At 34.0% G+C, this 26,254-nt stretch overlaps 1 protein-coding gene across 1 annotated transcript in view; it reads left to right on the top strand.

Moving 5' to 3' along the window:
• The window catches only part of LOC149805993 (uncharacterized), a 120,191-nt gene that overhangs the window by 48,336 nt on the left and 45,601 nt on the right, over positions 1 to 26,254 (top strand). Inside the window, exons 13-16 of the mRNA XM_089950802.1 lie at positions 2,482 to 2,571; positions 8,492 to 8,628; positions 10,704 to 10,793; positions 23,061 to 23,144. Of these exons, the coding sequence (XP_089806928.1) occupies positions 2,482 to 2,571; positions 8,492 to 8,628; positions 10,704 to 10,793; positions 23,061 to 23,144 (401 nt within the window). The remainder of the gene's footprint in view (positions 1 to 2,481; positions 2,572 to 8,491; positions 8,629 to 10,703; positions 10,794 to 23,060; positions 23,145 to 26,254) is intronic.

Consider the following 26,254-nt stretch of genomic DNA (forward strand, 5'->3'; position numbering starts at 1 on the left):
GCTTGAAAGTGGACATTAGGTGACAAACATACACAAGAATAAATAACAAGAAAACTGCAAAGCATTGTGAACATTTTTTAAAGACATTAAGGGGTGTAAATGTGCTTGTGGTGTCCTTGACTGGATGCTCATTAACTGTTACCTATTTTTCACCTGTGATTTTCAAAACTTGGATATGAATTTGTAGCAGACTTAAATATACATGGCTGAGCTATGAATGAATAGAGTACTTTTATGGACATGTTAATAAAACTCTAATCTTAAAATAAGGAATAGAAATGAGTGTGAAGCAAAAAGCTTTGTAAAATTCAACCAATTATTTATTTCCCTAGAAAGCAAATTGAAAATGTAAAATAAAGAACTTATGACATCGTGAATTAAATTCCAAATAATCCTAAAGTTTCAGACACAGCTCTGAATAACTTTAATGGAAATCCAAATTAAGTCCAATGCTGGAAGTGTTGATGTGCCTGTGGTGGTCCATGTAGTGGTGATGTGCCAACAGTCTTATTTTTTCTTCACAATAATATAATCCAAGAACATATCCTTATTTGAAATGTTACTTTAAATTCAAGTCTCTGTTTCCACAAATGTTATTTTTGATGAACACTTTAGTCCAAATTAATTTATAGACACAACAATAATACAGTTGATTCTGCTTTTCATTTTTTTCTCAAATACTTCATCACTTAGGGATCTTTGAGTAAACAATTGTGCAGCACTTTTAGGGTTAAATAAAGAAAATCGATACTGCAGCCATGTTTGTTCTTATTGTTATCACTTTGCAGTTTAAAGCTATTCTTGCTTGTTTCTAAACATGTTTTATTGCCATAAATTTTGTCAGGCCACAAGTTTACTCAACGTATTATAAACTCATCTCCTACAAGCATGTCAAAATTTACACGGGTAGCAGCACATACTTAATATGATTTCATACACAATTTATGCCCCCAAAAATTGAAGGTAGGAAGGGAGAGAGAAATGGTATGTTGTTGCATCTTAGCATGGTAACTCATCCATACTAACACTAGGTCACTGACTTATTTTGCATGCTTTGTTTTTTCAGGTTCGCTTGAAAGTGTTAAGTGTATGCATCTTGATGAAAGTAAAAAAACCATACAGAAACTTGGTCATTGTATCCCAGTATTCAAGCACATTCTGTTTGTTAATATCTTGGATCCAATTTCACCAACACATGAAAATGGGTATATGTTTGCATCTTAGAAATCCATTTTGGGCTAATGGATGTAGAATAGGCCATTTGTCTCCATGATGTTTCTATGAGGGACAAATGGAGGCATGCTTTTTGCCTTTGGATATTTCCTGTAATCACATCTATGCTGAAGTCTTGGACATTTTAAAAGATTCAGGGTTATATTAAATATATTTCTAATTTAAGGATTTTACCCAATTTTGCAATCATCATTGTTTTGTGTGCCTTGATTTAGATAGACTTGTCACTACATAGTCAAGGTTGTGCTAATGTGCCTTTAAATACTGTACAATACATGCATCACAAAGGAAGTAATTATAAACCATTCCAAAATTGTTATTAAATTCTCATTCTTCAGCTGTCCTTACATTACATCATCAATATCTCGTAACCTGTTTCATGTATGCTAATGAAATTGACATGTGGATATATCTTAATAAATGTAACTCAGCACTGCCAAAACTACTTTTGATTTGACCCAATTTTCCTCCTTGACTGACTTTGTATTTTGGCATGTGGATGCATCATAATGAGAATAAGTTAACCCTACCAAAACTACATCAATGTTAAGATATGCTTGAATGACTTTTATTTTAGTTATTTGTTCTTTACAGTCTCAATATCTTCAAATCATTCTTACTTACACTTATGAAAATTGTCATGTAGATGCACCAAGTAATTGTAATCTATATTTTACGCTTGACTGACTTTTGTATTATCTGTTTTTTTATACTTTTGATATTTTTGGCCCAATTTTACATAGACTCCTGAAAATTGTGTTGTGGTTGCATCTCAAGGAGAGTAACTCATCATTACCACACATAGGTCACTGTGACCTAATTTTCAGGTCTGAATGTCTCTAATATTTTCTTTTATACCTGTCTGTATATTGTCAGCTACTCCAGATGGGCTTCTGTTGGCAACATATTCGTGTTTACTTGTTAGATTTTGTAATAATATGTTGATGCATAATGAATCGGAAAATTCTTTGAATTAGAAGGGTGTGAAAATGATAGTTCTATTCAGAAAAATATAGAGAGATTTAAGTTACCATTACATGTTTTTCTTTTGTTCAGGTAAATTTATTGTAGAATGTTGTTTTAAAGGCAGATTTTAAACATCAAAAGAAGCTACACATTGCCAATTGGTCTTTGTAGTTTGTAAATAGAACCATTGAGAGAAAAGTTTACAATACAATATATTGTCACCTTTGTATTCTAATTGTAGTAGAATACTTGGATATATTCAGCATGTTTGTGCCATTTCAGGGCATACCATGGGACCAGCAACTTGCTGTCAACAGAAACATTTGACCACAAATCTAAGTCAGCTACAACAAGTCCCATCACCTCTCCCAGGTCAGAACACATGCACAATTCTGAACTCATCTTTGAAAGATTTCTACTCTGAATTTGTTATTTTTTTGTTGAATTGTATTTACTGAGAAAAAACGAAATTGCAAGATTTCCTAATGAAAACAAGATTATTGGTGTAAATTTTCATCTGCACTCCCTGATTCTTGAATGAAAATAGTATAAAGCCTGATGCTAGGAGCATGGCCTAATGGATGTTCTCAACTCTTTGAAAAGATTTGTAGTTGCAATGCCTACTAGGTACATCATCCAAGCTGTAACCCTCAGTGAGACGAAATCAGTTATTTGCTTGAGACTCTTTGTCTTACATAATTTCTGTCAAACTCGTATATCTAGGCAGTTACTTACCCACAGTTAATATAAATCACAACTTCTTTATCCCTATACTTTGGTTGTGGGATATTTTGATACCTTCCATCCTTATATTTGTGTTTTTTTTCTGTCCTTAACTCTTGTCTCCTCTGATATCACCTGGAGGTAAATGAGTACACAGGTTGCCATGTGGTAACCATCAGCAAGAGTGATATATATATATATATATATATATATATATATATATATATATATATATATATATATATATATACTTTTTTTTACCCACCCTTCATGCCCTTTGGAAGAATAGAAGTAAAATATGCAAAAATTGGAATTGCGGTGACATTTTAATTATTGTTGGATCATGTACCTGCAGTCAAAGTAGTAGAACACATATATTGGGAATTTTGGGTTACAACCTACATCATCACACTCTTCGGAGAGAATTTGTGAGGCCAGAGTAAGTGGTGGGAACATTTAATAAAAGCATGGGGATATACCATGCAAGCAACTCTAGTTTTCATCTGGTCATACAAAAGATAAATGGAGCTTTACAGTTGCACAATCTACTGTATCTTCTGACATGGGGATGATATATTTAAACAAGTATACTTGGAAATTTTGTACAAAATATAAAGACAATTTGAGTGAATATTCTTGATATTTGTGTACCACAATTTACCATATATGTTGGGACACTGTATTTGTTGGTACGCCACAAATTAATTGCGTAAGTAATTTTTTTGTGCACTGTATGTTCTGGGAACATCATTTTCTTGAGTCATAAGTTGTTGGACACCTTTTAAATCATTTGAAAATTACATGTCAGAAAATGCATTCCAACTGAAATTTTATTAAAGAAAATATAAAACTTGAGATAAAACTCTTTAATTTACTGGAGCATCATCTCATCAAAACAACCTTTCTCCTGCACACTTATGATCCATTTTTTTGGTTTATGAATATTTGTTTCAGCTTTCTCATACTGTGAAAAATTATTGTTAGAGGCAACATATCACCTAAAAGAGAAACTGCAAGGACTAAAGTCAGATTTTTACAAATCTGTACCAGTCATGCTAATTCTCACACTTTTGATCCCCATCTTATCGTTAGTACATCCAGGAATGAGATGAAAGTACATTAGAATTTCATCTAAAAGTTTGCAAAATCATCTGCTTCTCTTCTGGCCTTCACAAATTCATCAAATGATTTTATTTTCTCCAAATCTTCTTGGCAACGTGGGGTCATCGATGTCCGTGCATGAAACACTATATTATGTCACTTTAAAATTTGTTTCATTGTTTGATTTTATTTTCAAAATTCATGTGAATACCAGTGAAAAGGAATCAAAATTTGCTTTCATATCTCAGTTGTCTTTGTATATTAAAAAAAAATCAAAAGAAAAAAATTGGCACACTTAAAAGAATTCAAAGTTGGCATCTGAGATCAGCTTGCTTTGCATTAAAACAAGCTTTGTATTGATATCCTTATTAAAAAAAAACAGCTTCAAAGCATCCAAAGTTGGCTGTCGAGGTTGGCTTGCTTTGTAATAAAAATAACCTTTGTCTTTGATGTCCTGTTGGTAAGTTCAAATAATGAGTTTACTGCTCACTTGCCAGTTGTGTTTATTCACTACCAATATTTCAAATAATGATTTTTATTTGCGATATACTGTCCTATAGTTGACCCGGATATAATTCAACCTTGGTTATTCTGCACCTAATACTCTGCCTTGCGTGAATGGCAGTTGTCTTCCACATATCTGTTGATTTTGTTGGATCCAGTTTTCATTCGGATAACATATTCAAACCTTTGAGCACAACCAAACATGATTCGTTTCTCTATGGTCATGTCAATGAACAATGTGTTGTGTGTTATCAGACATAAGCAATACACGCTACAGTATGGAAGCCTACACTACATGCTAGTATATGGTGTTTGTGGATATATTTTATTCTTTAATGCTCATGATGAATAAAAAGGAAAGAATAAATGATAATAAGAAGTTAGTTTCATTCTTTTTATTATCAGATAAGCATTTAATCTATTTTATTGGAATGTGTGTGTGGGGGGGGGGGCATAAATTCAATACAGATTTATTTAGTTTCTTAAGTGTTGGGACATATTACCTAGGTGAAAAAAGTTTCAGCATAAGTTCTGGGACAGGAAAAAAATAATTATTTTATCATGTCCCAATATATATGGTAAATATGGTTTAATATCAAAACAAGGAAAGTTTAAAGTTCACCTACCCATAATGCCAAGCAAGCTTATAGTATAGTTGTTCATTTGTTGTGCATGGTCTGTTTATAATTGTTATTTGCAACCTTTTCATAAAATCAGAAAGGCCAATATGCACATGATTTTGCAGGTATCATTCCAGCATCAGTGCCTTCCAGATTTGTTCATTGTATGCTTATCTGTTATCCAGTATGGCAGTCAGTACTAAAAATAGAAAACCTCTAAACAGTTTGGACAATAGATACCTTTCTGTTAAAGGGTTTATGGATCACATTAGCTCCATCATAAGTGATCCACACGACCTCTACCACCATCCATTCAATCTTTGTACACTCCTTTGAGTAAGTGCTTGCTCATCTATAAACTCCATTGTGATAATTGTGAAATAGACTACATTGGGGAGACCACTAAATGCCATGAAACAAGAGCTAAATAACGCTTATACACCAACAGAGAATCCCTGACGGCAGTTGGTGAACATTGCAAAGAATCGGGGCATACTGTCTCCTTGGAACACCAGAGTACTTGGTAGAGAGAATAATACCCTAGGGAGAAAAATAAAGGAATCTGTTGAAATTGAATCATGGACAGGGAGCCAATGTTGAACCATGATTCTGGATTGGAACTTCCGCCTTTGTACGGAAGGATTTTGTCCTTGATGAACATTTAGTTGATTATGTGACTCCAGTCCAGACATCATTCATCTGATGAATGCCTTGTGATATGGTCAAAAGCTAAGGAGTTTTGGTCTAGTTTGCTACAGAAAGGTATCTGTTCTTATTCATTAAGTATAAATCGCTGTAGCAGCTAACAATATTCATTCTAGACTCTAAACAGCTTTTTCTCAAGACCTGATCCACAGAATTTGAATAAATTTGACAAAACCTTGCAAATGATGCCAACCCACCATCAGATATGGGTGTAATTGCTAAATATAGAAAAAATGTAAGGCAACTCTAAAGCCTTTGAATGTTATTTAACTAAATTTGATGGAAAGAATCCTGTTATTGAGAGCTTTTGTTTGATACAGATGATGCCGAACAACATTCAGGTATGGACATTAAAAATAGAACAACTTTAAATGATGTTTCAATAATTGCTAAACAAAATTGGATCAGATTTGACAGGAAGAATCTGTATGAGTTAAATCTTGGAGGAGCTAAGAAGACAGAATACCAAAAACATTTTATTTATTTTTGGTCTGGTTGGACAGTGTTAAACTTGATTTAGGTCATTGTTATTTATGAGACTTAAGCATTATTGATTCATTGTTACATCATGGGAAGAATGTAAGTTAATATGCAGATATTTCTGTAAGTAAATAATTACTTGTGACAAGACAGTATTTTAAATGTTTCAACTGATTCTCGCCATCTTTCACACAATGCATGCCATTGTAATCTATTTGTAAAGCAAATAAAGTTGATACAAGAGCTGATTTTTCTAAATTTACTTGAGGTTTTGACCTAGAAATGTTCTAGTTCTTTTGGCAAATCAACAATCTTCCCATGTGCAGTTGAATGTCAGTGAAGATACAAAACAAACTTTACATTTAACATGGTTGGGGAGGAAAAAAGCATCCTACTCATCCAGATTTCTGCTCTATGCTTGGCTGTTAGGCAGGTGTCAGTTGGGTAATTGATTTCAGGCCAATTTCAACCACTTGCTAAAAATAATGGTTGCTCTTCTAAGAAAATATTGGTCCAATACAGATAATGCAATGTTAAATCTCTAAATCACAACAAAAGAAAACAAGCGTCAAGCTACAGATTACCAAAAATGTAATTTTCCATTTATGGAAGATATGTAGAGCTTTAAAATTTTTATAAAAGTGAGCTTGCCCCAAAATATGACAACATAATGTCACACCTAAAGTTAAAAAAATAAGTGAATGAAAGTATGAGAAGTTTTAAGGAAATCTGGTTTTATCTATTTTGCAAATATTTTCATTGTTATTTTTGTTTGTGCCTTAAAAATCGTATACCAGTAATTAAAGCTATCAAATAAAATATATGCAACTAATACTTGTAAATTGATATTTAGAAGATAATAAATGGATTGGTTAGAATACAGACATAGTTATCTGAGGAAAGATAGATAAAGGGATAAATAAAAAAGAGTTTTTGAAATGGCTTGATTATAAAGAGAGAAGGAGAGGGAGGGAGAGATAGAGAGAGTAAAAGTCTTTGAATTGAAAATTAAAGACTAATAAATTAGATCTTAATCATATATTAATATCTCGCAACATTTTTCTTTATCTACTTATCCACATAAATCTCATGCAGATTTAAATATCCATCCAGTCCATCACTGAAATATTCCAATGAATTTTTTGTTTGCTTTTTTGTCTGGAAATTGTTGTGACAGCTCTCTCCAGCTTCTACTTCCTAGAAATTGGTGACATGCATCGAAACAGTCTTTGACAAGTTGACTTTTATGAATGATTTGAAAACGCTTACTTTCATCCATTTAATCTTTGACGAGATGACTTTTGAGAATGATTAGAGAACACTCAATTTCATCTATTTAATTATTTGCCAAAAAGTAAGTATGCATCAGTCTCCTGTAATTATTGCATAAACATCAGCAAATGATACACATTGATTGTACTATTAACAAAATCTAGGTGTCTGGTCATTAGAGACATTTATTTCCTAACACACCTGTCCAATTTATATTTTTTACAGTTATTATCAAGACACAAAATTGGCAACATGCATCTAATGAATCTTTGACAGTCTGTTGAAAGTTGGCAGACTCGGCTCATTTCAGAACTGTCCGTAGCTAAGTTAGGACTTAAGAATTGGCTAATACTGTATGTGTACAGTTAAATAAAAATATTTATTCCTTATATGTCAAAACTCGCTTGGAATAGTAAAGAGTCACATTATCATGTATCATGACCTTTTGAGAAAATGTGAGACTGACCTTGACATGGACTATAAGATGGAAATGTCAGACTGTTTATATCATCTAAAATAAAGGATCAATAGATGAAAGAAACTGGTGGAAGGTATGTAATAAAGATGTATATGTAAACTCTAAATAAAGGTATTGATATATATACTTTGGTGAGATTGCAGAGTTTAAAATTGTAAGAGCATAAAGTATTACAAACTAATCATGGTCTGTCCCCCACCCCTCAATATTGTATGACTTGCTGGTAGACGAATACCTTGTAAATTTGAGCTTACCAGAGTCAAATTTGAGCTAGTTCATGATGTTGGGCAAGTTGAGTTGTCAAGTCCTGGTATGAATATGTTGGGATTTTTTTTAAAAAATAACTAAAGTGGACTCTTTACAATGAGAATGCATGCTTGATATCTATCTGAAATTACTGTGATTGCAGGCCACTAGAGATGAGTAGGACTCTGTCTGCTGAAGTTAATGAATGGAATCCTTTTGAAGATGACAACTTTGGTGTTGAGTCAGAGGATGCGATATTTGGAAAAGAGTTTGACAAGATAAGAAGAGGCTCAAATAGTAGTAAGTTTTGTCTGCTTTAACATATAGTGAAACATTATCAGTTTTTTGTTATTTTGCCAACCTTAACGCAATGTGAAACATTACTTTTCCATTGTTTTGCCTGCCTTAACATATAGTGAAACATTATCATTGTTCCATTGTTTTGCCTGCCTTAGCAGATAGTGATACATTATCAGTTTTCTGTTCTTTTGCCTGCCATAACAGAGAGTGAAATATTATCAGTTTTCTGTTGTTTTGCCTGCCTTGAAAAGATTGTGAAAAGCTATCAGTCTTTAATCAATTGACAATTGCAGTGTTTATATCATTTTGTCCATATTATATGGTTGGTACAATAAATGAATTGAAAGCCCCAATGAAATATGATCTTTTTATGGATACAATAAGAAGCCTTGTCTAATCCATGATTTTACACATGAAAATCTTGTCATTTGAAGGAAACGAAAATTAAAGATACCCACACTAATAAAATAATTACAGTATGTTGTCATTGTTAAGATTCTTGTCAAAATTTCCTATTAACAGATTTTGTTTTTATAAGTCATGTACAGGACGGGTAAATTACAATGTTGTGTGCAGGCATTACATTGTTCTGTATAGCGTTGTCATTATAATGTGTTTTAATTTAATATTGATAATATACAGACCTGCCGGCCTTTACGATTTTACCATTAGGCTTGATGAAATGACTCTTAAATTATGAACTTAAAAAATATGAAAATATGATCAATGTGGCAAACTATGGATATTGGCTTATACAGGTTTACATTAATGTTTTTGATTCAGTACCATTGGTCAGGGAAGCAGACTGACATTACAGGGGTATCTCAGATGCTTAAATCAATCCATTCTGTTCATGCCTTTTGATTATGGTCTGGAAATGATGTCCAGCAAAAGAAAACATGTTGAAGTTGAAGGTGTTTTTAGAGGTTAAAAGAATTGGCACAGAAGTTGACATAAAATATTCTTTAGATACTTAGCCATGTTTGGATAAAATGCAGGAAAGGAAACATCCATGTATTGGACATCAAGTCAGTTCGAGTATTGTTCATGACAGGAGAGTGTGCCCTCAGTCACTTGAATTTAAAAAAATATTAAGGTTGCATAGAGTTGAGAGATTTATCTAGAAGTCATTGACCTTGAGAGGTTTGGAATTGTACTTTCTGAAATTGGACATGATGTCATAAAGCTGTAGTGGAGGGGAACATTAAAAATGTTTTTGCTGCATGTGACAACACTTTTGAATTTTTCTCAACTGCATGCTTTACATGTCAGCAATAGAGTACATAGTATTTCATTAGTAATTACTGAAATTGGTTTAACGTATGGAAAATATGAACTGCCACACTGAGAAATTCTTTTTATGGTTGTCAGGTCTGATGTAGGAAGCAGCAAGTGCTAGTTTCAATACACACATAAATTGCAACTTTGCTGGTATCATGTACTTTCAAGCTGCAAAACCAAAGATCCTGATCTGCCATAGCATAATGCACCTGAAGATCAGGGTATTGTTTGTTGTACTGATTACTCTTAACAAAACTGCATAGACCCAGACCTGCTGGCTTATTATGCGATGGCAAATCTGGGTCTTTGCAGTTTGCAATTGGACTGGTCTTATAAGAGAGTATATGCGGTCTGTTAGGTGCAATGATTAAAATACACCAATTGATTGGGGTTTGTATTGGAGCAAATACTGACATAGTAGGTTTACACTTGTTAGTACTCAGATATTGCCGGAAACAAGAAAGCAAGATATGTTAAATGAAGAGTGTCGTACAGTCAGAATGACAGGATAGTCATGGATAGCTATTAAAGGCCAGGAGAAGAAAAAGAAAAGGAAGATCTGTGCTTATTAATGAATACCTGCCTCAAGAGTCGGTCAAGAGTTCAGTTTTCATTTGAACAACAGCAGAAGTAGTACCTATAATTTTGATACCTTTTGCTTGATAAAAATTTTCATTGGGGAAAGAGAAGGCAGGTATATTTATATACGTCATTTGCACACAAGTCTTTCACTTTTTTGTTTTGTTTGGAATTCAAGTAATTGCTGCAGTTAGATATTTTGTCATGTCTTGTAGGTATATCTAATGTGAAAAGCAGAGAGGACCTGGTTATGTCTGGGTCTGATTCCTCAGATCCATTTAGCAAAGCACCCTTCAAAAAACCAGGTAAGTTTGACAAAAACTCCACAAATTTACAATTTTATGTCAGTCGTTTATACTTTCTCATGTCTGTGACAGGCAGTGTCATGTTGGTGATCATGGATTAACTTAAATCTTTACACAGATTGATGGAAAAACTTAGATTTAGATGAGATACTGCAAAAAGTTGGCTTCATAGCCGCTAACTTTTATGATTATGTTGAGCTGTTTAGTATTTGTACAGATGTCTTTTTCTGCCACTATTAACTTTACTTTTTATTCATTCATTGCAGATAACTGCTAAATAACTGGCATTGTTTTTGTTCTTTCATTCTGACAGAGTTTCTTGACTTTCACTACATTATTTACAGTGTAGTACAGGTCATCAGGAAACCAGATTGACCTACATGTCAGAGCTAAGTTGTAATTATTTATTGCTGAGAATTCTAATTGTGTATCCACTTTTTGCAGGATGTGGGAGATAAATGCATTTTAATTACCAGCAGTGTTTCAAATAAAAATACTTTTGCAAATCATAGATTCTTGTTGCTATAAAGATATATATTTATAGAAAAGAAAGACTTTACTGTCGAATTGAGATTTTTAAGAAGTTTAGATATAAAATCCATTTTGGGACTTTATTTCAGTTCAGTTGCTCCATGATTTCTGTTGTTTAAATTGAATTTAAGTCTTCATTATTGTTGATTTATTTGAAGCGCCTGATATCTTGAAAAGTATAAATATCTTGTATATTTATCTCTACCCTTCTTTTAGGATTTTGGTCAACACTGGCATCTTGTATTACCATATATAGTCCCTTATAAATGATAACTCCAAATGCAGACTGTACAGACCCAGATCTACAGTCACATAATGCACCAGCAGATCTTTGTTTGCACAGTTTGTAGGGAGTAATCAGAATAAACAACATAGACCCTGATCTGCAGGTGCATTATGCCTTGGCAGATCAGGATCTTTGTTATTTGCAGTTTGACCTGACTTATAAGGGAGTATATATGGTCCTATATTCATTAAAAAAATGCATTCAACAATGAATAGACTAGACCCAGATTTGCCATTTAAGACATATAGCAGTTCAGAGTTGGTTTGGCTTTCATAAAACTTCTTATCTAGAGTATGCACTTGCTAAAAAGAAATTCTCAAACTTCTCTCCTATCCAATAGTGCATGATGGTTGTGTTACACTTTGATCTTCAAAGCCATGATATTGTTAAACTTTAAGATCCTTGCTACACCTGAACCACTTGGCTGTAATGCCTTTATTTTGGCAGTGTTTATCTTTTCTTTGACTGAGCAATTATGGTTTATTTCAGTGCCTATCACAGCACTTTCAGTTAATAAGAAAGCCACTAGAATGTCAAATCCCCCAGCAGCAAACTATCATGTTTTCATATTTACACATGAATGCCATTTGAATGTACACTCTTATCACCAAAAAACTATTGAATTGTCAGCAATTCTCTTTTGAAAATCCAAAATTTATCCATTGGTTAAAACAATGTGAGGATTGTGGAACAAAATTTATGATAGTTTCAGTAAGTTCAGTAATATTCCACACAAAATCCAGTTTCTAATTCATGTTTTATAGTAGTATTGTTGGTAGTGGTGCTCAAAGGATATAGCCAAGTTCTCCAAACATTAGTGCATTGTGAGCAGCCTAACGGAAGAAAGTGAAGGGATCATTATGAACAAGATTTTTCAGTTCTGCTCTATTTGGAACCATTTGGTAGTTATATTCCTACAAATTTGATTTGTTCAGTAGCATTTGGTAAAGAATGCACATTGATGTACATGACTAATTGTATGGGAAATGCCATACTTGCACATGGTTACAATAATAAACACTGAGCATGGTGGTTAAACTTGTGGAAAAGAAATAGGCTTAGATATGTATTCAGAATTTGGTAATTAAGACAGAAGCACAGAGATATTGGAGATAATGTAAAATAAACAGCAGTGCCATCAAAATGTGGCTACAAGTAGAGGTTGTTTTGGGTGTTGGAATGCATAGCAGAAAAATGAATTGGAAGCAGATTTCATGAAACATAAATTTTCTAAATGGCAGTTCCTCAGACTTAGCTTCTGCAGTATCTTCACATGATCATTATTTTCATTATAATTTGATCTAAAAAAATAATGCAAAGCATGACAGGAATTTTCTTAATTTCACTTAGTTGTTATAGACAAACAGTACTCTTTGGGTATAGTAATAATTTACATATTATTAATGGACAATCGAAATAGGCTTCATTAAATTGATGTTTTGAAAACAAAAATGCTAAATCGATTTTGTCAAATTGGTTTTCCCCAGAAATGTTTCAAGATGCAATGGTAGATGCACATGAAAACAATGTTGGTGTAATTTAAAATCTGATGCTAAAATGGTCAGTAACTAATATCAACAAATAATACAATTAAAATATGACGAATTGAAATGCATAATGTTTTACATTAGAAATCCATTTATATGATAAATACAGTGCATACCATATATACATTTCTGAATGGGAATAGTGGCATGAAAGCATAAAAATATTTTTGAATTGACAGTATTTTTGTATATGGCAAACTTCTAGTGTTCCAATATTACCCCAAGATTTATAATGTTTTCTTGTATGTCACACTTACAAGATGACCCCTACAATTCATGAATTGAATTTTCATTAAAAAAGTTGTCTTATAAGCAAGTATATATGGTAGTTTGTACTCTCTCTTATGTAAAACAATTATCTTTTAGTTCATGAATAATGTCAGTATTAAAATTTTGTGCAGAATTTGTTCTCATCATTGAGATATTTTATGATGATCATAAAACTCGGTGCTTGAGTTTGAGATTAAGAGTCTGCTAACATCCAACCAGAGATAACTATTATTTATGATTGGATGAAAGAAAATCTTGAGCTCAAACTTAAGAGAGTTAAGATTTTTTGAAGTTTGTTCTGTTTGTCATTTTAATGGAGCAGCCTTGCCCCTGATCTGCGTACTTGATTCAGTGGCAAATCTGGGTCTTCATTGTTAACAGTTGTCTTATTCATGAGAAATGTGTCTTTTCAATATGGTGATTAATCCAGTAAAAACAAAATTCTGCATGCAGACACTCAGCATGTCTGCTGTCCAGTATAATTTGACTTCTTTTGCATGCAGTGTTAGTAGATAATGTTTCCTTCTACCTCTGCACCATTAGAATTACATAAACCTCTTCCTTGTTAACTTGCACAGTGGAGGCCAAAAGCTTAGACTACAATATAAATGATGGCACTAGTTAGAGAGGGAACTTTGATAAACTAAGAAAGATATTAAGAGTGAGAGGCAAAAGCGGGCAGATGGGTGCACATCTCTGGTTTTATAATCATGTCGAATAAAGTTGTGAATAAATACCTATTTTTATAATGGAGTTAATTTTCTTTATTAATTACTTTTAATTTTAGGATTATTAATAATGTTATACCAGGTTTCTGTACTTCTACATGTGTACCATATGTACACATTGTGTATTATGTCATTGCTTTTTGCATTGAATTAAATACATTCTAGTATTATTGTTCATCTAAAATTAAATTTTGTCTGTTTTTTTCAAACAGATAAACATTATTTAAAAAAACAATGTCAAAACCTCTCTCCTTTGTAACTTTAGAAAACATGACGTTAATGGGTCACTTTAGAAAACACGTTTTTAAAAATTATGACAAAAATTTAGAACAAAAGATTTAATTAGAACACAACATTTGCAACATTTCATACACTTATTGGCATCATTTGGTAACAGAGACCAGCTAACACAATTGTAAACTTGCTGTTCTGCATATCCCTCATGGGTGAGTAGCTCTCAAAGTGGGTAGGGATAATTTTATTGCATGCTGCCTCCTGATTCAACAAACATCTCTCTTGATAATAATTTTGTTTAACTTGTATGGGCATTAGAAATGCCAAGGTCATCACAGTCCTTATCAATATCAGTAGTATGTTTGCCATTTTCTTCATTTGAGATTATAGACCATTACACAGCTGGCACTTAATTAGGTTCTCATAGCAGTGCTTATGCGTATGGATACAGTGGTCAATTGACTCTTTTCATGTTTGAATAGAATACAGTGATTATATAAATGCAGATTGTTGTCCTCAAGGTAATGACACATTCAGGTATGAAGCCATTGACACAAATACTTTTAATGTCAGGCTTGACCTGATTCCTGATTTTCTACTTGATAGTCTTCACTACTATGAACATGAAACTTTATGAACCTAATATTTTTCATGCCAAGTTTGTAACAGTGGTGGAAATATCCAGAAAATTATTGTTGTTGTTGTGGGGTTTAACGCCATTTTTCAGCACAAGATAGGCTATACATGGCGGCCAGTATTAATGGTGGAGGAAGAACCCGGGAAAACCCCGGAAAGAACCACCGACCCTCGAGAAGCTACTGGCAAGCTTTCTCACATACCCACATTGGCTGAATCTTAGACTCGAACTGCCGCAGACAGAGGTGAGATGGCAGTGATCCGTAACGAAGAGCGCTTTAGACCACTCGGCCACTCGGGGCCCCAGAAAATTAAGTAGAAAGTGAAACACATGATGATTAAATACTAAATTTAAAAAAGAAATTTTAAAAATTGGTGGTTCTAAATGTAATGACTTGAATATTTAAAAGACCTTGCATGTTCATTCCTTCATATTAGTTTAAATTTTAAATCTATTAATAGAGATCCCAGTAGTTTACAGAAATTACTTCTTAACACAAAGGTTTCAATGGAGAATACTCCTTTTGATGCATTTGGAGCTAAGGCTACACTAGACAACATCAGAGTATGAATTTCTATCATTTTATGGCAAATTATTTCACAATTTAGTGTTTACCTCAGTGGATATTTAGGAAGTACTTTAATCTTTAAAAACATTTAATCTGAGACTTTCAGTGGATCAAAGCAAAGAAGAAATTTACTTTTTATCAATATATGGATTTAAATGCACAAAAATTTAAAGTTTAGGTGACTTTACTCTAATTTGTCTAATATTTCAAAGCCTTAGTCATATGGGTAACACAATGTGTTTTGAGTGGCAGATATTGCGGTTTACATATAGTATACATAAATGCACAATCCTAACATTGGTTTATGGAAGTACAATGTGTTTACCTGACAGCAGATGATGCATCCATGCAGGAAAGAAATTGTCATTCTTCAAAACATGCACATCCAAATTGTAAATTTCAAGAGCAGCTACACATAACAAGGATTGGATAAATTCATTCAGCAGCTATTGTTTTTGGGGATAAGTTGGCATGTACTTGAGCTTTTTCTTAGATGCATTATCTGGTCATAATATGTGAGAACATTTATTAACTCACAAATCCAGGTCTTCTAAATGAAAAGAGCCATTATGTGGGTTTTTTTGGCTTGTTTTCGGTAATTCTAGTGCTAAAATATAATATACCTTCGGAGCCAGAAGTCACATGAGAGTTGTTTCCTCTTGTAAAGTGGAATTGGTAACAATCTCATCATTCTTCAGTTCAAATTCTGCTCATGTTAGTCATCATTTTGTCTCCAGAGACTTTACCTTACTTTTTTGATTTCCCCAAAGTTTCAGTCATCTTTCCAAGTTTTCTAATCAAAAGGGAAGTATATTTATATTTTCTTACTGAATTTTGTTTAGTCCTCATTTCACAATATCCAGTACCATTCTTGTGAAAGCCATATGGACCAGTACAAGGCTGTTTTGTCAATGGCCCCAGTATCTCACATCATAGTACAGGTTAAGGTGATTTCTCGGATACATCTCAGACTTTCAGTGAAACTCAAAATCAACACTTAAAAATTCCTTTTTTTTTGTCACCATGGACAGACTCTCAGCCTTGTTTATCATCCCCAACTAGCTGATTTCCCTGTCCAGCCATTACTTCCATCACACAAAGCTTCATTGCTCCACAGTTGTGACATTGAAGATGCAAGCCCCTTCTTTACTTGATCTGACAGTATCTATGGCAAACTCAGCCTTTTGCGCATCATTTGAAGAAGTCGTTTAGCTACTGCCACTTGTAAAGTATCCAAATTTGTTGACATTTCATGCAAGTAAGATCACCCTAACCTTCAAATTGTTACCAAAGTCTGATAAAGTAAATGATTTTTGAAAGGCATTTGAAGACCCCAGAATTAACAGGCTATCTCACAACAGCCGGTCTTCTACCAAATCCTGAAACTAGTTTTCTGCATTGGAGTTTCAGCTGTCAAATGAGATGTTGCAAGTCTAGGAATGTCAAAGCCATCTTCCATACATACGAACCAGAAACCTCTCCAAAATATGCAACAACTAGTTTGCAATATTGCCCAAGCATTGGATAGATACCCCGATAGCAGCTGTCAGCACCACCATTACTAATATTAGTAATAAACCCTCCCATTCGTCTGCATAAATATTTGCATCTTTTTTTATGTATCTCTCAGCTTAAATTGGTAAATATCCAGTGGATGGATAGCCACCTAGTCCTGCAGTGTAAGGTCTTGACCCTGATATTTATATTTTGCGGTTGAGGTTTTACTGCTGAAATAATTGTGCTGTGTAGTGTGTTTCGATGTTGACCACCATCATAGTGTGAATTTATTAGATAAAAGACATGAGTAAGTATAAAGTCTGACTAAAACATTATGACTTTAATTTGTAGAAAAGCATTGATATGGACTGCCAAATACTCCTGAAAATTTGACTATTTGTTATTATGTTTATTGACATCAAAACACGCTATATAGGCAGTAAGACCTCCACCCAAAACATAAATATAGGGTCAGTTTCTTACATTGTAGGAATAGGTAGCCACCCAGCTGTGGGGAGGTAATCATCACAGTTTCTTTCCATTGTCTATGTCTTATGTAGACAAGAAAGACAAAATGTTTGTCTTTCCAGGATTCCAAAAATTGAGAGGTATCAGAGTTTAATTTCTAACATTGGGGAAGCATTCTTTGAGAAGCATCATATACTAACAAATTTACCTTCTTGTTTTGCTGTTCATCAGGGACAAATCAAGTTTTATTATTTCATCTCATTGTTTTGCTTTTCATCAGGGACAAGTCAAGTTTTATTATTTTATCTCATTGGTTTGCTTTTCATCAGGGACAAGTCAAGTTTCATTATTTTATCTCATTGTTTTGCTGTTCATCAGGGAGAAATCAGGTTTTATTATTTTATCTCATTGTTTTGTTTTTCATCAGGGACAAGTCAAGTTTTATTTCATCCTAGCTTTTCGCTCACCTTGTCATGCAGTTCATAAGCTTTCTTAATCAAGCTCATCTTCCTTGGAATCGTTTCTTGCTGACTACCCTTGTGATGTCTTCTGTCTTTTTTGAGAGTTGCATATCAGCTAATGAATAGTTTCACCCCTTGGGTCTTCTCAGTGTGGCTTCATACTGAATCTTCCTTCCTTGTGCCACTTGCTTCTGTGACCAAAGCTGATAATCCTCTGCTAACTAGATCAAATGATCAAAGTATTGGATTAGATGAGGCTTCTTCACTGCTCCGGTGGCCCAATGGTTAGAGCGTCTGCCTCGGATGCGAGAGGTCGTGAGTTTGATCCCCAGCCGAGTCATATCGAAGACTTACAAAAATGGTACTAACAGCTGCCTTGCTTGGTGCTCAGCATTAAGAGGTTAGTGTTAGGACTGGTTGGCTTGGTGTCAGGATAATGTGACTGGGTGGGACATTGTGCCACATGTCTTTGGCATGATGCCCCAGTGCTAAACATCACTATAAACTGCCACACTGCAGACGTCCTAGCGATATGACTGATTTTTTTTTTAAAAAGCTACATTAAAAATCCAAATCACACGCAGACATACATGAGGCTTCATCTTGGCAAATCAGGAGATTTCTCATAACAGCGTTCATTTAGCTTCAGCATTAGCCTCTGGAAACTCAGTTTTCGTAGACACCACTCAGCTGGCTGGGGTGCCAATTTTCTGCCCTCTTTCCTGTTATACAGGATTAGATCCTTCCAAAGCAGTCCATGCATATGAACCTTCTAAAGATGAAAGCCATTGTGTCTGCCTTTCATTCATGGCAGCATCAGTTACAATAAAAAGGTAAGGGGGGAAAAGTTGGAATATCTCGGCTTTCTTGGTTGGAATTTTTCCAGGTGATATCATTGACAATTTCAAGTCATTCACGTCATAGACAGGCTCATTGTCCTAGGGTACTTACTGTGCATAATTAGATAATTCAATCAGAATGATCCATTCATCCCCTGGTCTTTAGTCAAATCTGCTGCAGTCTTATTATAAATATCATTCAGATTGCTTCTGTCAAGTGGAAGAAATCATGAATGAATGTTGTACATGCAGGTTTTCTATTCCAAAACCAGAAATGCTGAACTGGCATGCCAGGCTCACATTAAACGAACTCAACAAAATTCTTTTTTCTTCAAATGAGAGGTGGACAGAATTGCTTAGAGAAGATCCACCATTTACAAAGCCAGTGATGGAAAATGGAGAGCCTTCCTCCATTGGTGCAAGCAGAGAAACCTCTCCTTTAAAAGCATCAGAACCATAAGTAGCTACCTAACGTCCATCATGGTAAGGAGAAAAAGTAAGCCTGATCAGTCAGTTGCTTCCACAACTTCCAACACATTTTGCCATCATGGAATGGAGGACATAGGCTAGAACAAAGACCTCTTTGGCCATCTAGACAAGTTTGTCTGAAATGGGGTGTGTGTGTGATGTGGTTGAACAAGTTGCCCTTTGAACCTACATATCAAACCTAGCTGACTCATTCATGTAATACCTGATTTATTGGTTGACCCTAACTATATCCATCATGATTAAGTTTTTCTCATGATGGATTCTGCATTCATTGCTCAGAAGAAGCTCTAGCTCATGGAAAATCTGCCTTTCATGTTCAAACCTTTCTATTCTTTTGGCCCTTCACCTACGAAGCCTATTCAGAACCCTGTTGAGGCATTAAAGTGGTACAGTGGCCTCTCACAATAAGCCCTGAGCCATAACAAATACAAGGGTTCAACTTTGAAAGAAAAGATAAGGAATTCATGGGCGGTGGTGATATTCTTCTCTATGTAGACAGTTCCATTAGTTATAACAGACATGTTGATCTAGGGACTATTGGGGTAGAGAGTAGCTGGATGGAAGTAACCCTTGCCCAATCTAAGCCAATACTCTTACATTCAGTGTACAGGCCACCTAGTTCCACAGCTGATTGGATTGATAGATTTGAGGTGCAAATTCAAAAAGCATTACTAAAGAAAGATTTAGAAACTATCATATTAGGTGATTTTAACATTGACTTAATGAAATACTCCACCATTAACATGGATAAGTAACTTTGAAACTTACAACTGTACTCAATTAACACCCCAACTAGAGTAACAGATAAAAGTGCTACTATCATTGATTATTTCTATACTAACAAACCTGAAAACATAAGTGAAATTAATGTGCCAGTGTATGCACCAAGTGACCACTACCCAGTCTGTATAACTGGATGTTCCAAAATCATCTAAAAATGGTCAACACATTGAAATACAATTCAGGGACTTTAAACAGTTTGATGAGGAAATGTTCTTAAATGATTGCAAACCCTTCCAATCAGTCTGCAATATAGCTGATGTCATCACTGCCTTAGACAAATGGTACCTTAGATAAGCATGGCCCAAATTAATACAAAAGGGTTAAACACCAAATTACACCCAAGTGGATTACCTCTGAGATCAATGAGGCTAGGCACCTAAGAGATAATTTCCACAAGAAAATAGACATGAAAGGTATAGAAAGTGGAGGAATAAAGCACCTGATAGATAAGGCAAAAGAGAACTACTATAAACAGGCTGTTGATGAAAGTAAGAGTACCAAAACATTGTGGAAGCCATCTAAAAGAGCTGAACCCACCCAGGAACAGTTGTCTTCCCCTAGACTTCTGCAGAATGATGATATAGCAACATCTGTACAAGACATTGTGGAAATGTTCAACAGTTTCTTCATAGGCATCTCCATTAACAGTATTCAGAACCAGACTAACATACCAATTGAACTTTATGATCTATTATTTATAAGAGCTAAAATTCCTAATGATAATTATTTTTCAATATCTAATGTTAGTGAAGTTGATGTTTTTGATATGCTAATTAAGGTGAATATTAATAAATCCTCTCAACTGGATGGTATTGGTCCAAGAATTCTTAAAATTGCTGCACCAGTAATAACAAAGTCATTAATATATATCATAAACTTAATTATAATGAGTGGTAATTTTCCAGAAACATTGAAATATGCAAAGGTTATACCTATCTTTAAGAAAGGAGAAAAGGAGGACCCAGGGAATTACAGACCAATATCAATTCTACCTCTATTGTCAAAATTATTTGAAAAGCATGTAGCCATTCAGGTCTATACATTTTTTGAAACATACTCTCTATTTCATAAAGTGCAATCAGGATTTAGAAAGTACCACTCATGCCAAACAGAACTTACCAAATTAATTGATCTTTGGCTGAAGGAAATGGATAATGGACATATGACTGGGATTGTTTTCCTTGACTTCAAGAAAGCCTTTGATCTTGTTGATCTTGAAATTCTGCTGCAAAAGTTGAACTGTTACAGGTTCAACAATCCTTCTTTAAACTGGTTTAGATCATACATAAATCAAAGGTCTCAACAAGTAAGCATTGGCAATATTAGCTCTCAAACTCGCACTATTCATTCAGGGGTCCCTTATGGCTCAGTTTTAGGCCCTCTTCTCTTCCTTATCTATATCAATAATCTACCATTAAATAATGAATCCACAATACAGATTTGTTTGCAGATGATGTAACCTTGTATACATCTAGTTCTGATACTGAAGTTATCCAAATGAGATTAAACTCAGACCTTATTAGAGTCCAAAACTGGGCCCAACAAAAATGGGATGGCAACTAATGAAGGTAAAACAAAAATGTATGATTTTGGGGACATCACAAAAGCTATACAAGTCAGGGAACCCAGAATTGTCTTTGCAATAAACAAGCATACAGTAGAAAATGTAAAACATGAAAAGCTTGTAGGTGTGTCCATAGATAATAATTTATTAATGGATGACCATATTGATAAGCTTTGTAAAACACTGTCAGCCAAAATTTCCCTACTCAGCAGAATCAAGAAATCATGTATTCTTCCAGCAATGGATTATTGTTCAAACGTATGTGAAAACTGCTAAAATCTGAGCTTGACAGGATTTATAAACTTCAGAATGAGTAGCACACATTATTTTAGATTCATCTGTTGATCATCCCTCAAAAGCATTGTTTGCAGAACTCAGATGGTTCACAATATGTGACAGGACAGATTTTCACAAGGCATTTCTTTTATATAAATATCTACATGGAACTGCACTAGAGTATCTTCAGGACTTATTCAGGACTTTTTAACCACAATACCAGTTGAGATCAATATCACATGGAAACCTAGCACCAAAACCAAGAACAGAACAATTTAAAAAGAGGTTCCAGTACTCTGGTACAGTTCTGTGGAACAAGCTTCCACTACATGTAATATCTGCTGAAAATATTAGAGTATTTAAGAAGAGATATGAGGAGCATGTATGTGTTTCTAATAGATAATGGAATTTAGTATTTTAATACTAAATGTGTTGAAATAAACAGTAATTATTGCTATCTTCATATAATGTGTTGTTATACTCTCCTTAAGAGGGTCTCAAGGGATTATAGTCCTTGGGTAATTAGTCACCCACTATAAATAAAGCATTATTATTATTATCACCACAGTTACGTTCCAGAAAGAGCATGCATTTCCATGACATTAGTAAGTGAAGAATAATGGTAATTGCCCCAAGTTTTCTTCTCGGGTAGAACACTTTTGACTCCTATCTTGTTAAGCAGATAATGTTTAAGCACTGCCAAAATTGGGTTGGCATTTTTTTTTTAACTGTGAGGGCTGGAGTTGCAAGGCAAGGGATATTCTCATAATATATTGTGATCATGTATCTCCATACAGTTTTTAAAAAAATATTTCACTTTATATTCTTAGCACTAAATTTTCAGCAGTCACTATATAGCGAGCTCAATGTAGATGTGCCTTTAAATTCAATACAGACATACTGTATAATCAGTATTGATAAGTTCTTTTTATCAGTATTGATGTCTTTCTTATGTTTGATCAAAGTTGATAATGTTCAGCTGTTTCATTCAAGCCATATAATTGTCCTTTGCTGAGACCCAATTCTAACCTTTTGTATGTATGCTACTCTATATTGCATGTCAAGCCTGGATCTCTTTCCCCCTTGTAGGTGGTCACAGTCGCCATAGTAGTGGTTCTGAGGGTGGCAAGCACGGACGTGGAAGTTCAGCAAGTTCACACTCAGGGTTTGGAGGTAAAACTTGATGAATTTGTATTAAGAATCCGAGAAATCCACAGCAGCCTGGTATGGCAATTAATGCATCTCCTTGTGTAGTTCACTTTCTGACAGAATTCCCAAAAGAAATTTAGAATGCATTGAGGCATGCCTCTTGTTTATCTTTACCTCAAGATGGTGTTGAATCACATCTATGGGACCTGCTTCTCTCATTTCATTCTCAGACACTACTTCAGTTATCAGCTTACTGGAGATTTAGTACAAGGTCAAGACAGTTCCATTGAAATTTGTAAGCAAATCTGAATTATTATAGAAGATAAAACATCTGATTCAAACAACAGAGGGATGCAAAGATGCAAACCATCGATTAGTCAGATACTAGTTGTAGAAACTTACAACAAAATACACAAAACAAAAAGATTTTTCTTTGCTGTTTTGGTGGCCATCATGCTTAGATTTTATTTCAAGTTTAAATAACTTGAAGTGAATATGTTCTGAACCTTGTACCAAATACCAGTCAAGTTGTTTTAGTTTTCAGCAACTGATACAAACCTGTTTTAATGTAATTGTTGCAGATGAGAGTGGTGCAGGTTTCGGAATGGCCACTGGTGGGCCAACTTTTCATCAGATGCCAACCATTTGGGAACCATGGTAAACTATTTGCCATCCAGGTTTAACTGCCTTATAAACAGCTTTGACTTGCATCTTCCTTTCTTGCCCCATAATAAAATCATTCAGATTATTGTCAGTGAGAAATGATTTCTTGCTTAGTTTATGAATTACAAAGTTTTATTTGTATTTGTTTGTAGAAGCAATTCTTGTTTACAGAAATGCAAAATGCATCAAGTTATGAGTTGTTACATTTATCACTCAAAATCTTATTTTCTTCTATTTGAATTGTAAATATTATTTTCATCATTTTTGGACAATTCAGTGCTAGGACCATAAATTAATTTTAATGCTGACATGATGTACACAATTTTTGGTCAGGGACTCCAGCATATATTTTTTTTAGGAACTATAAAGAGTTAACATTATTCATTCAGCTGTAAAATGAAGATCATTGGGATGTTTATAACAGTTATGGCCAAATGAAAATGTTTGTGAAAATATGTACTTTACATATTATCTTTTCTGATACCTCATATTCAAAGAAGTGTGACCATAACTGATTGTAAAATATTTTATCAGCTTACTTGTTGCAAATTTAATTGTGTTCTCTGCTGTACATGGTCAGGTCTGTTCCTGTGAATCACATGTATGGGACTTAGGAAGGTTCTTTTAAATGTGATTAGGGTCACACAGATACAGTTTTGACAATTTTTTTTAATGATTTTCAGATGAACACAGTATACCATATCTATTCAGTTATAAATTGACTCAGTTGTAAGTGAAAGCCCCTCCCCAATTTTGTTAAGGCTTGCAGAAAACTAACTTTGAGCATCCTACAAGTCAATGTGTAGAAGTTGACTTGTCAGTGAATCGTAATGGCACTTTTGGAAAAATTAACATGACAAAACTGAATTTATAAAGAGGAAAATAAAGGCAAAACCAGTGTAAAAATTATATCAGTTACTGAGTGGAATCAAAGATTAATTGACAACTTACATTTTGACCATTTTTCCATAATAAATCTATAATGCTTGACATTTTGAAATTCATTTATATGATAAATCCATGAAATATATTATAGGTCACACACTAGTATAAACATAGTCAAGAATGATCCAAAACATGGTATCCATTAATATTTTACTTCCATTTGTCTTACAAATAAATAATGAATGTCGAGTCCACACTTTTGTGATTCACAGTATCCTGTAAATGTCACAGTTTAATGTTATTTGGTACAAAGCCTAAGAATTGATCCTGTTGTCATAAACATATTCCAGTTCTGATTTCTATCCTGTCATCTGTGGGTACTTATATAGAGACTTGAGGTTGGGCTCTAGGTATGACTTTTTGTGCATACATTCTGTTAAATTTATTAAAGAATATACAGCAGATGTGAAATGTGCAGCATGATCACGGGGAGTTCAAATAAGCTCTGTTAACAGAATATACAGTACTTGGCACTGAACAGTTATCATATTTGTGGCAATAAAAGAGTTATTGACTGGGAAAGCAAAGCAAGTACAGCCTTTGCAAGCTAAGGGCTAAGGGCTTTGCACAGGCAGAAAACTAAAGAAATATTACTTGGGAATTAGATCTGACTTATAAAAGAAAACTGTATCAAAAACTGTGTTTATATAGCTAAATACAAAATATAATACAAATATGGGTTGTTCTGACTTGCATTAAAATGGAAACAGTATACTTGCTAATAAACACCCAAGCTTCACTTTGCAATGAGTAAATGAAATCCAAATAAATCTAGATATAAGAATTGTACAAGAAATACTGTAATCAAATAGATAAACATAGTGCATACTATATGCATTTTTGTTTGGGAATAGTGGCACAACAGTGTAAAAGACAAATTTTTACAGTATTTTTACTGCACAGCAAAGTTTCCAATATTACCCCTAGATTTATCCTATATTTCATATATCACAGTTATTTGATGATCCCTATTCTGCATAAACTGAATTTTCAGTTAAAAAACCCCAACAAAAACAACTGTTGACTTACAAGCAAGTATATATAGATTTTAAAAACCTTTTCCCTTGGTACCTGTGTTTGAATGGAACATTCCTCTGCATTCTTAGGAGTCTGTAGAGCAGGGACTATATGTAACAAGTAACTATTATGACTGTACCTTAAAACCATTCTTTAAATGTTATGATTCAACACCTAACATACTTTTATTCCCAGCAATGCAAACACATCTGTTAGATCTCTTGCACAGTGCTACTTCAAACCACCTTTCACTGTGCAATGCTTTCATGCCTCTTTACATGTTACTCAGCCTTTCATTATTCAATGAAAGTTTCATTTCCCTGTTTAACACCAGTACAACTGGATACACTATGGACTTCTGTAGGGATGAGTTTAAAGACATATTGTGTGAATGGATCCTTTTCAATGTTATACAAATCTGGCACTAGCTTAAATTTATGGTAAATCTTAATGCGATGTTATCTTCAAGTAATACCACATAACTTATTCCAGTATACTGTAAAATCAAA

Source organism: Sinohyriopsis cumingii, chromosome 2 (assembly GCF_028554795.1).
Source record: "Sinohyriopsis cumingii isolate HCF-2022 chromosome 2, ASM2855479v2, whole genome shotgun sequence".
NCBI classification, from domain to species: domain Eukaryota; kingdom Metazoa; phylum Mollusca; class Bivalvia; order Unionida; family Unionidae; genus Sinohyriopsis; species Sinohyriopsis cumingii.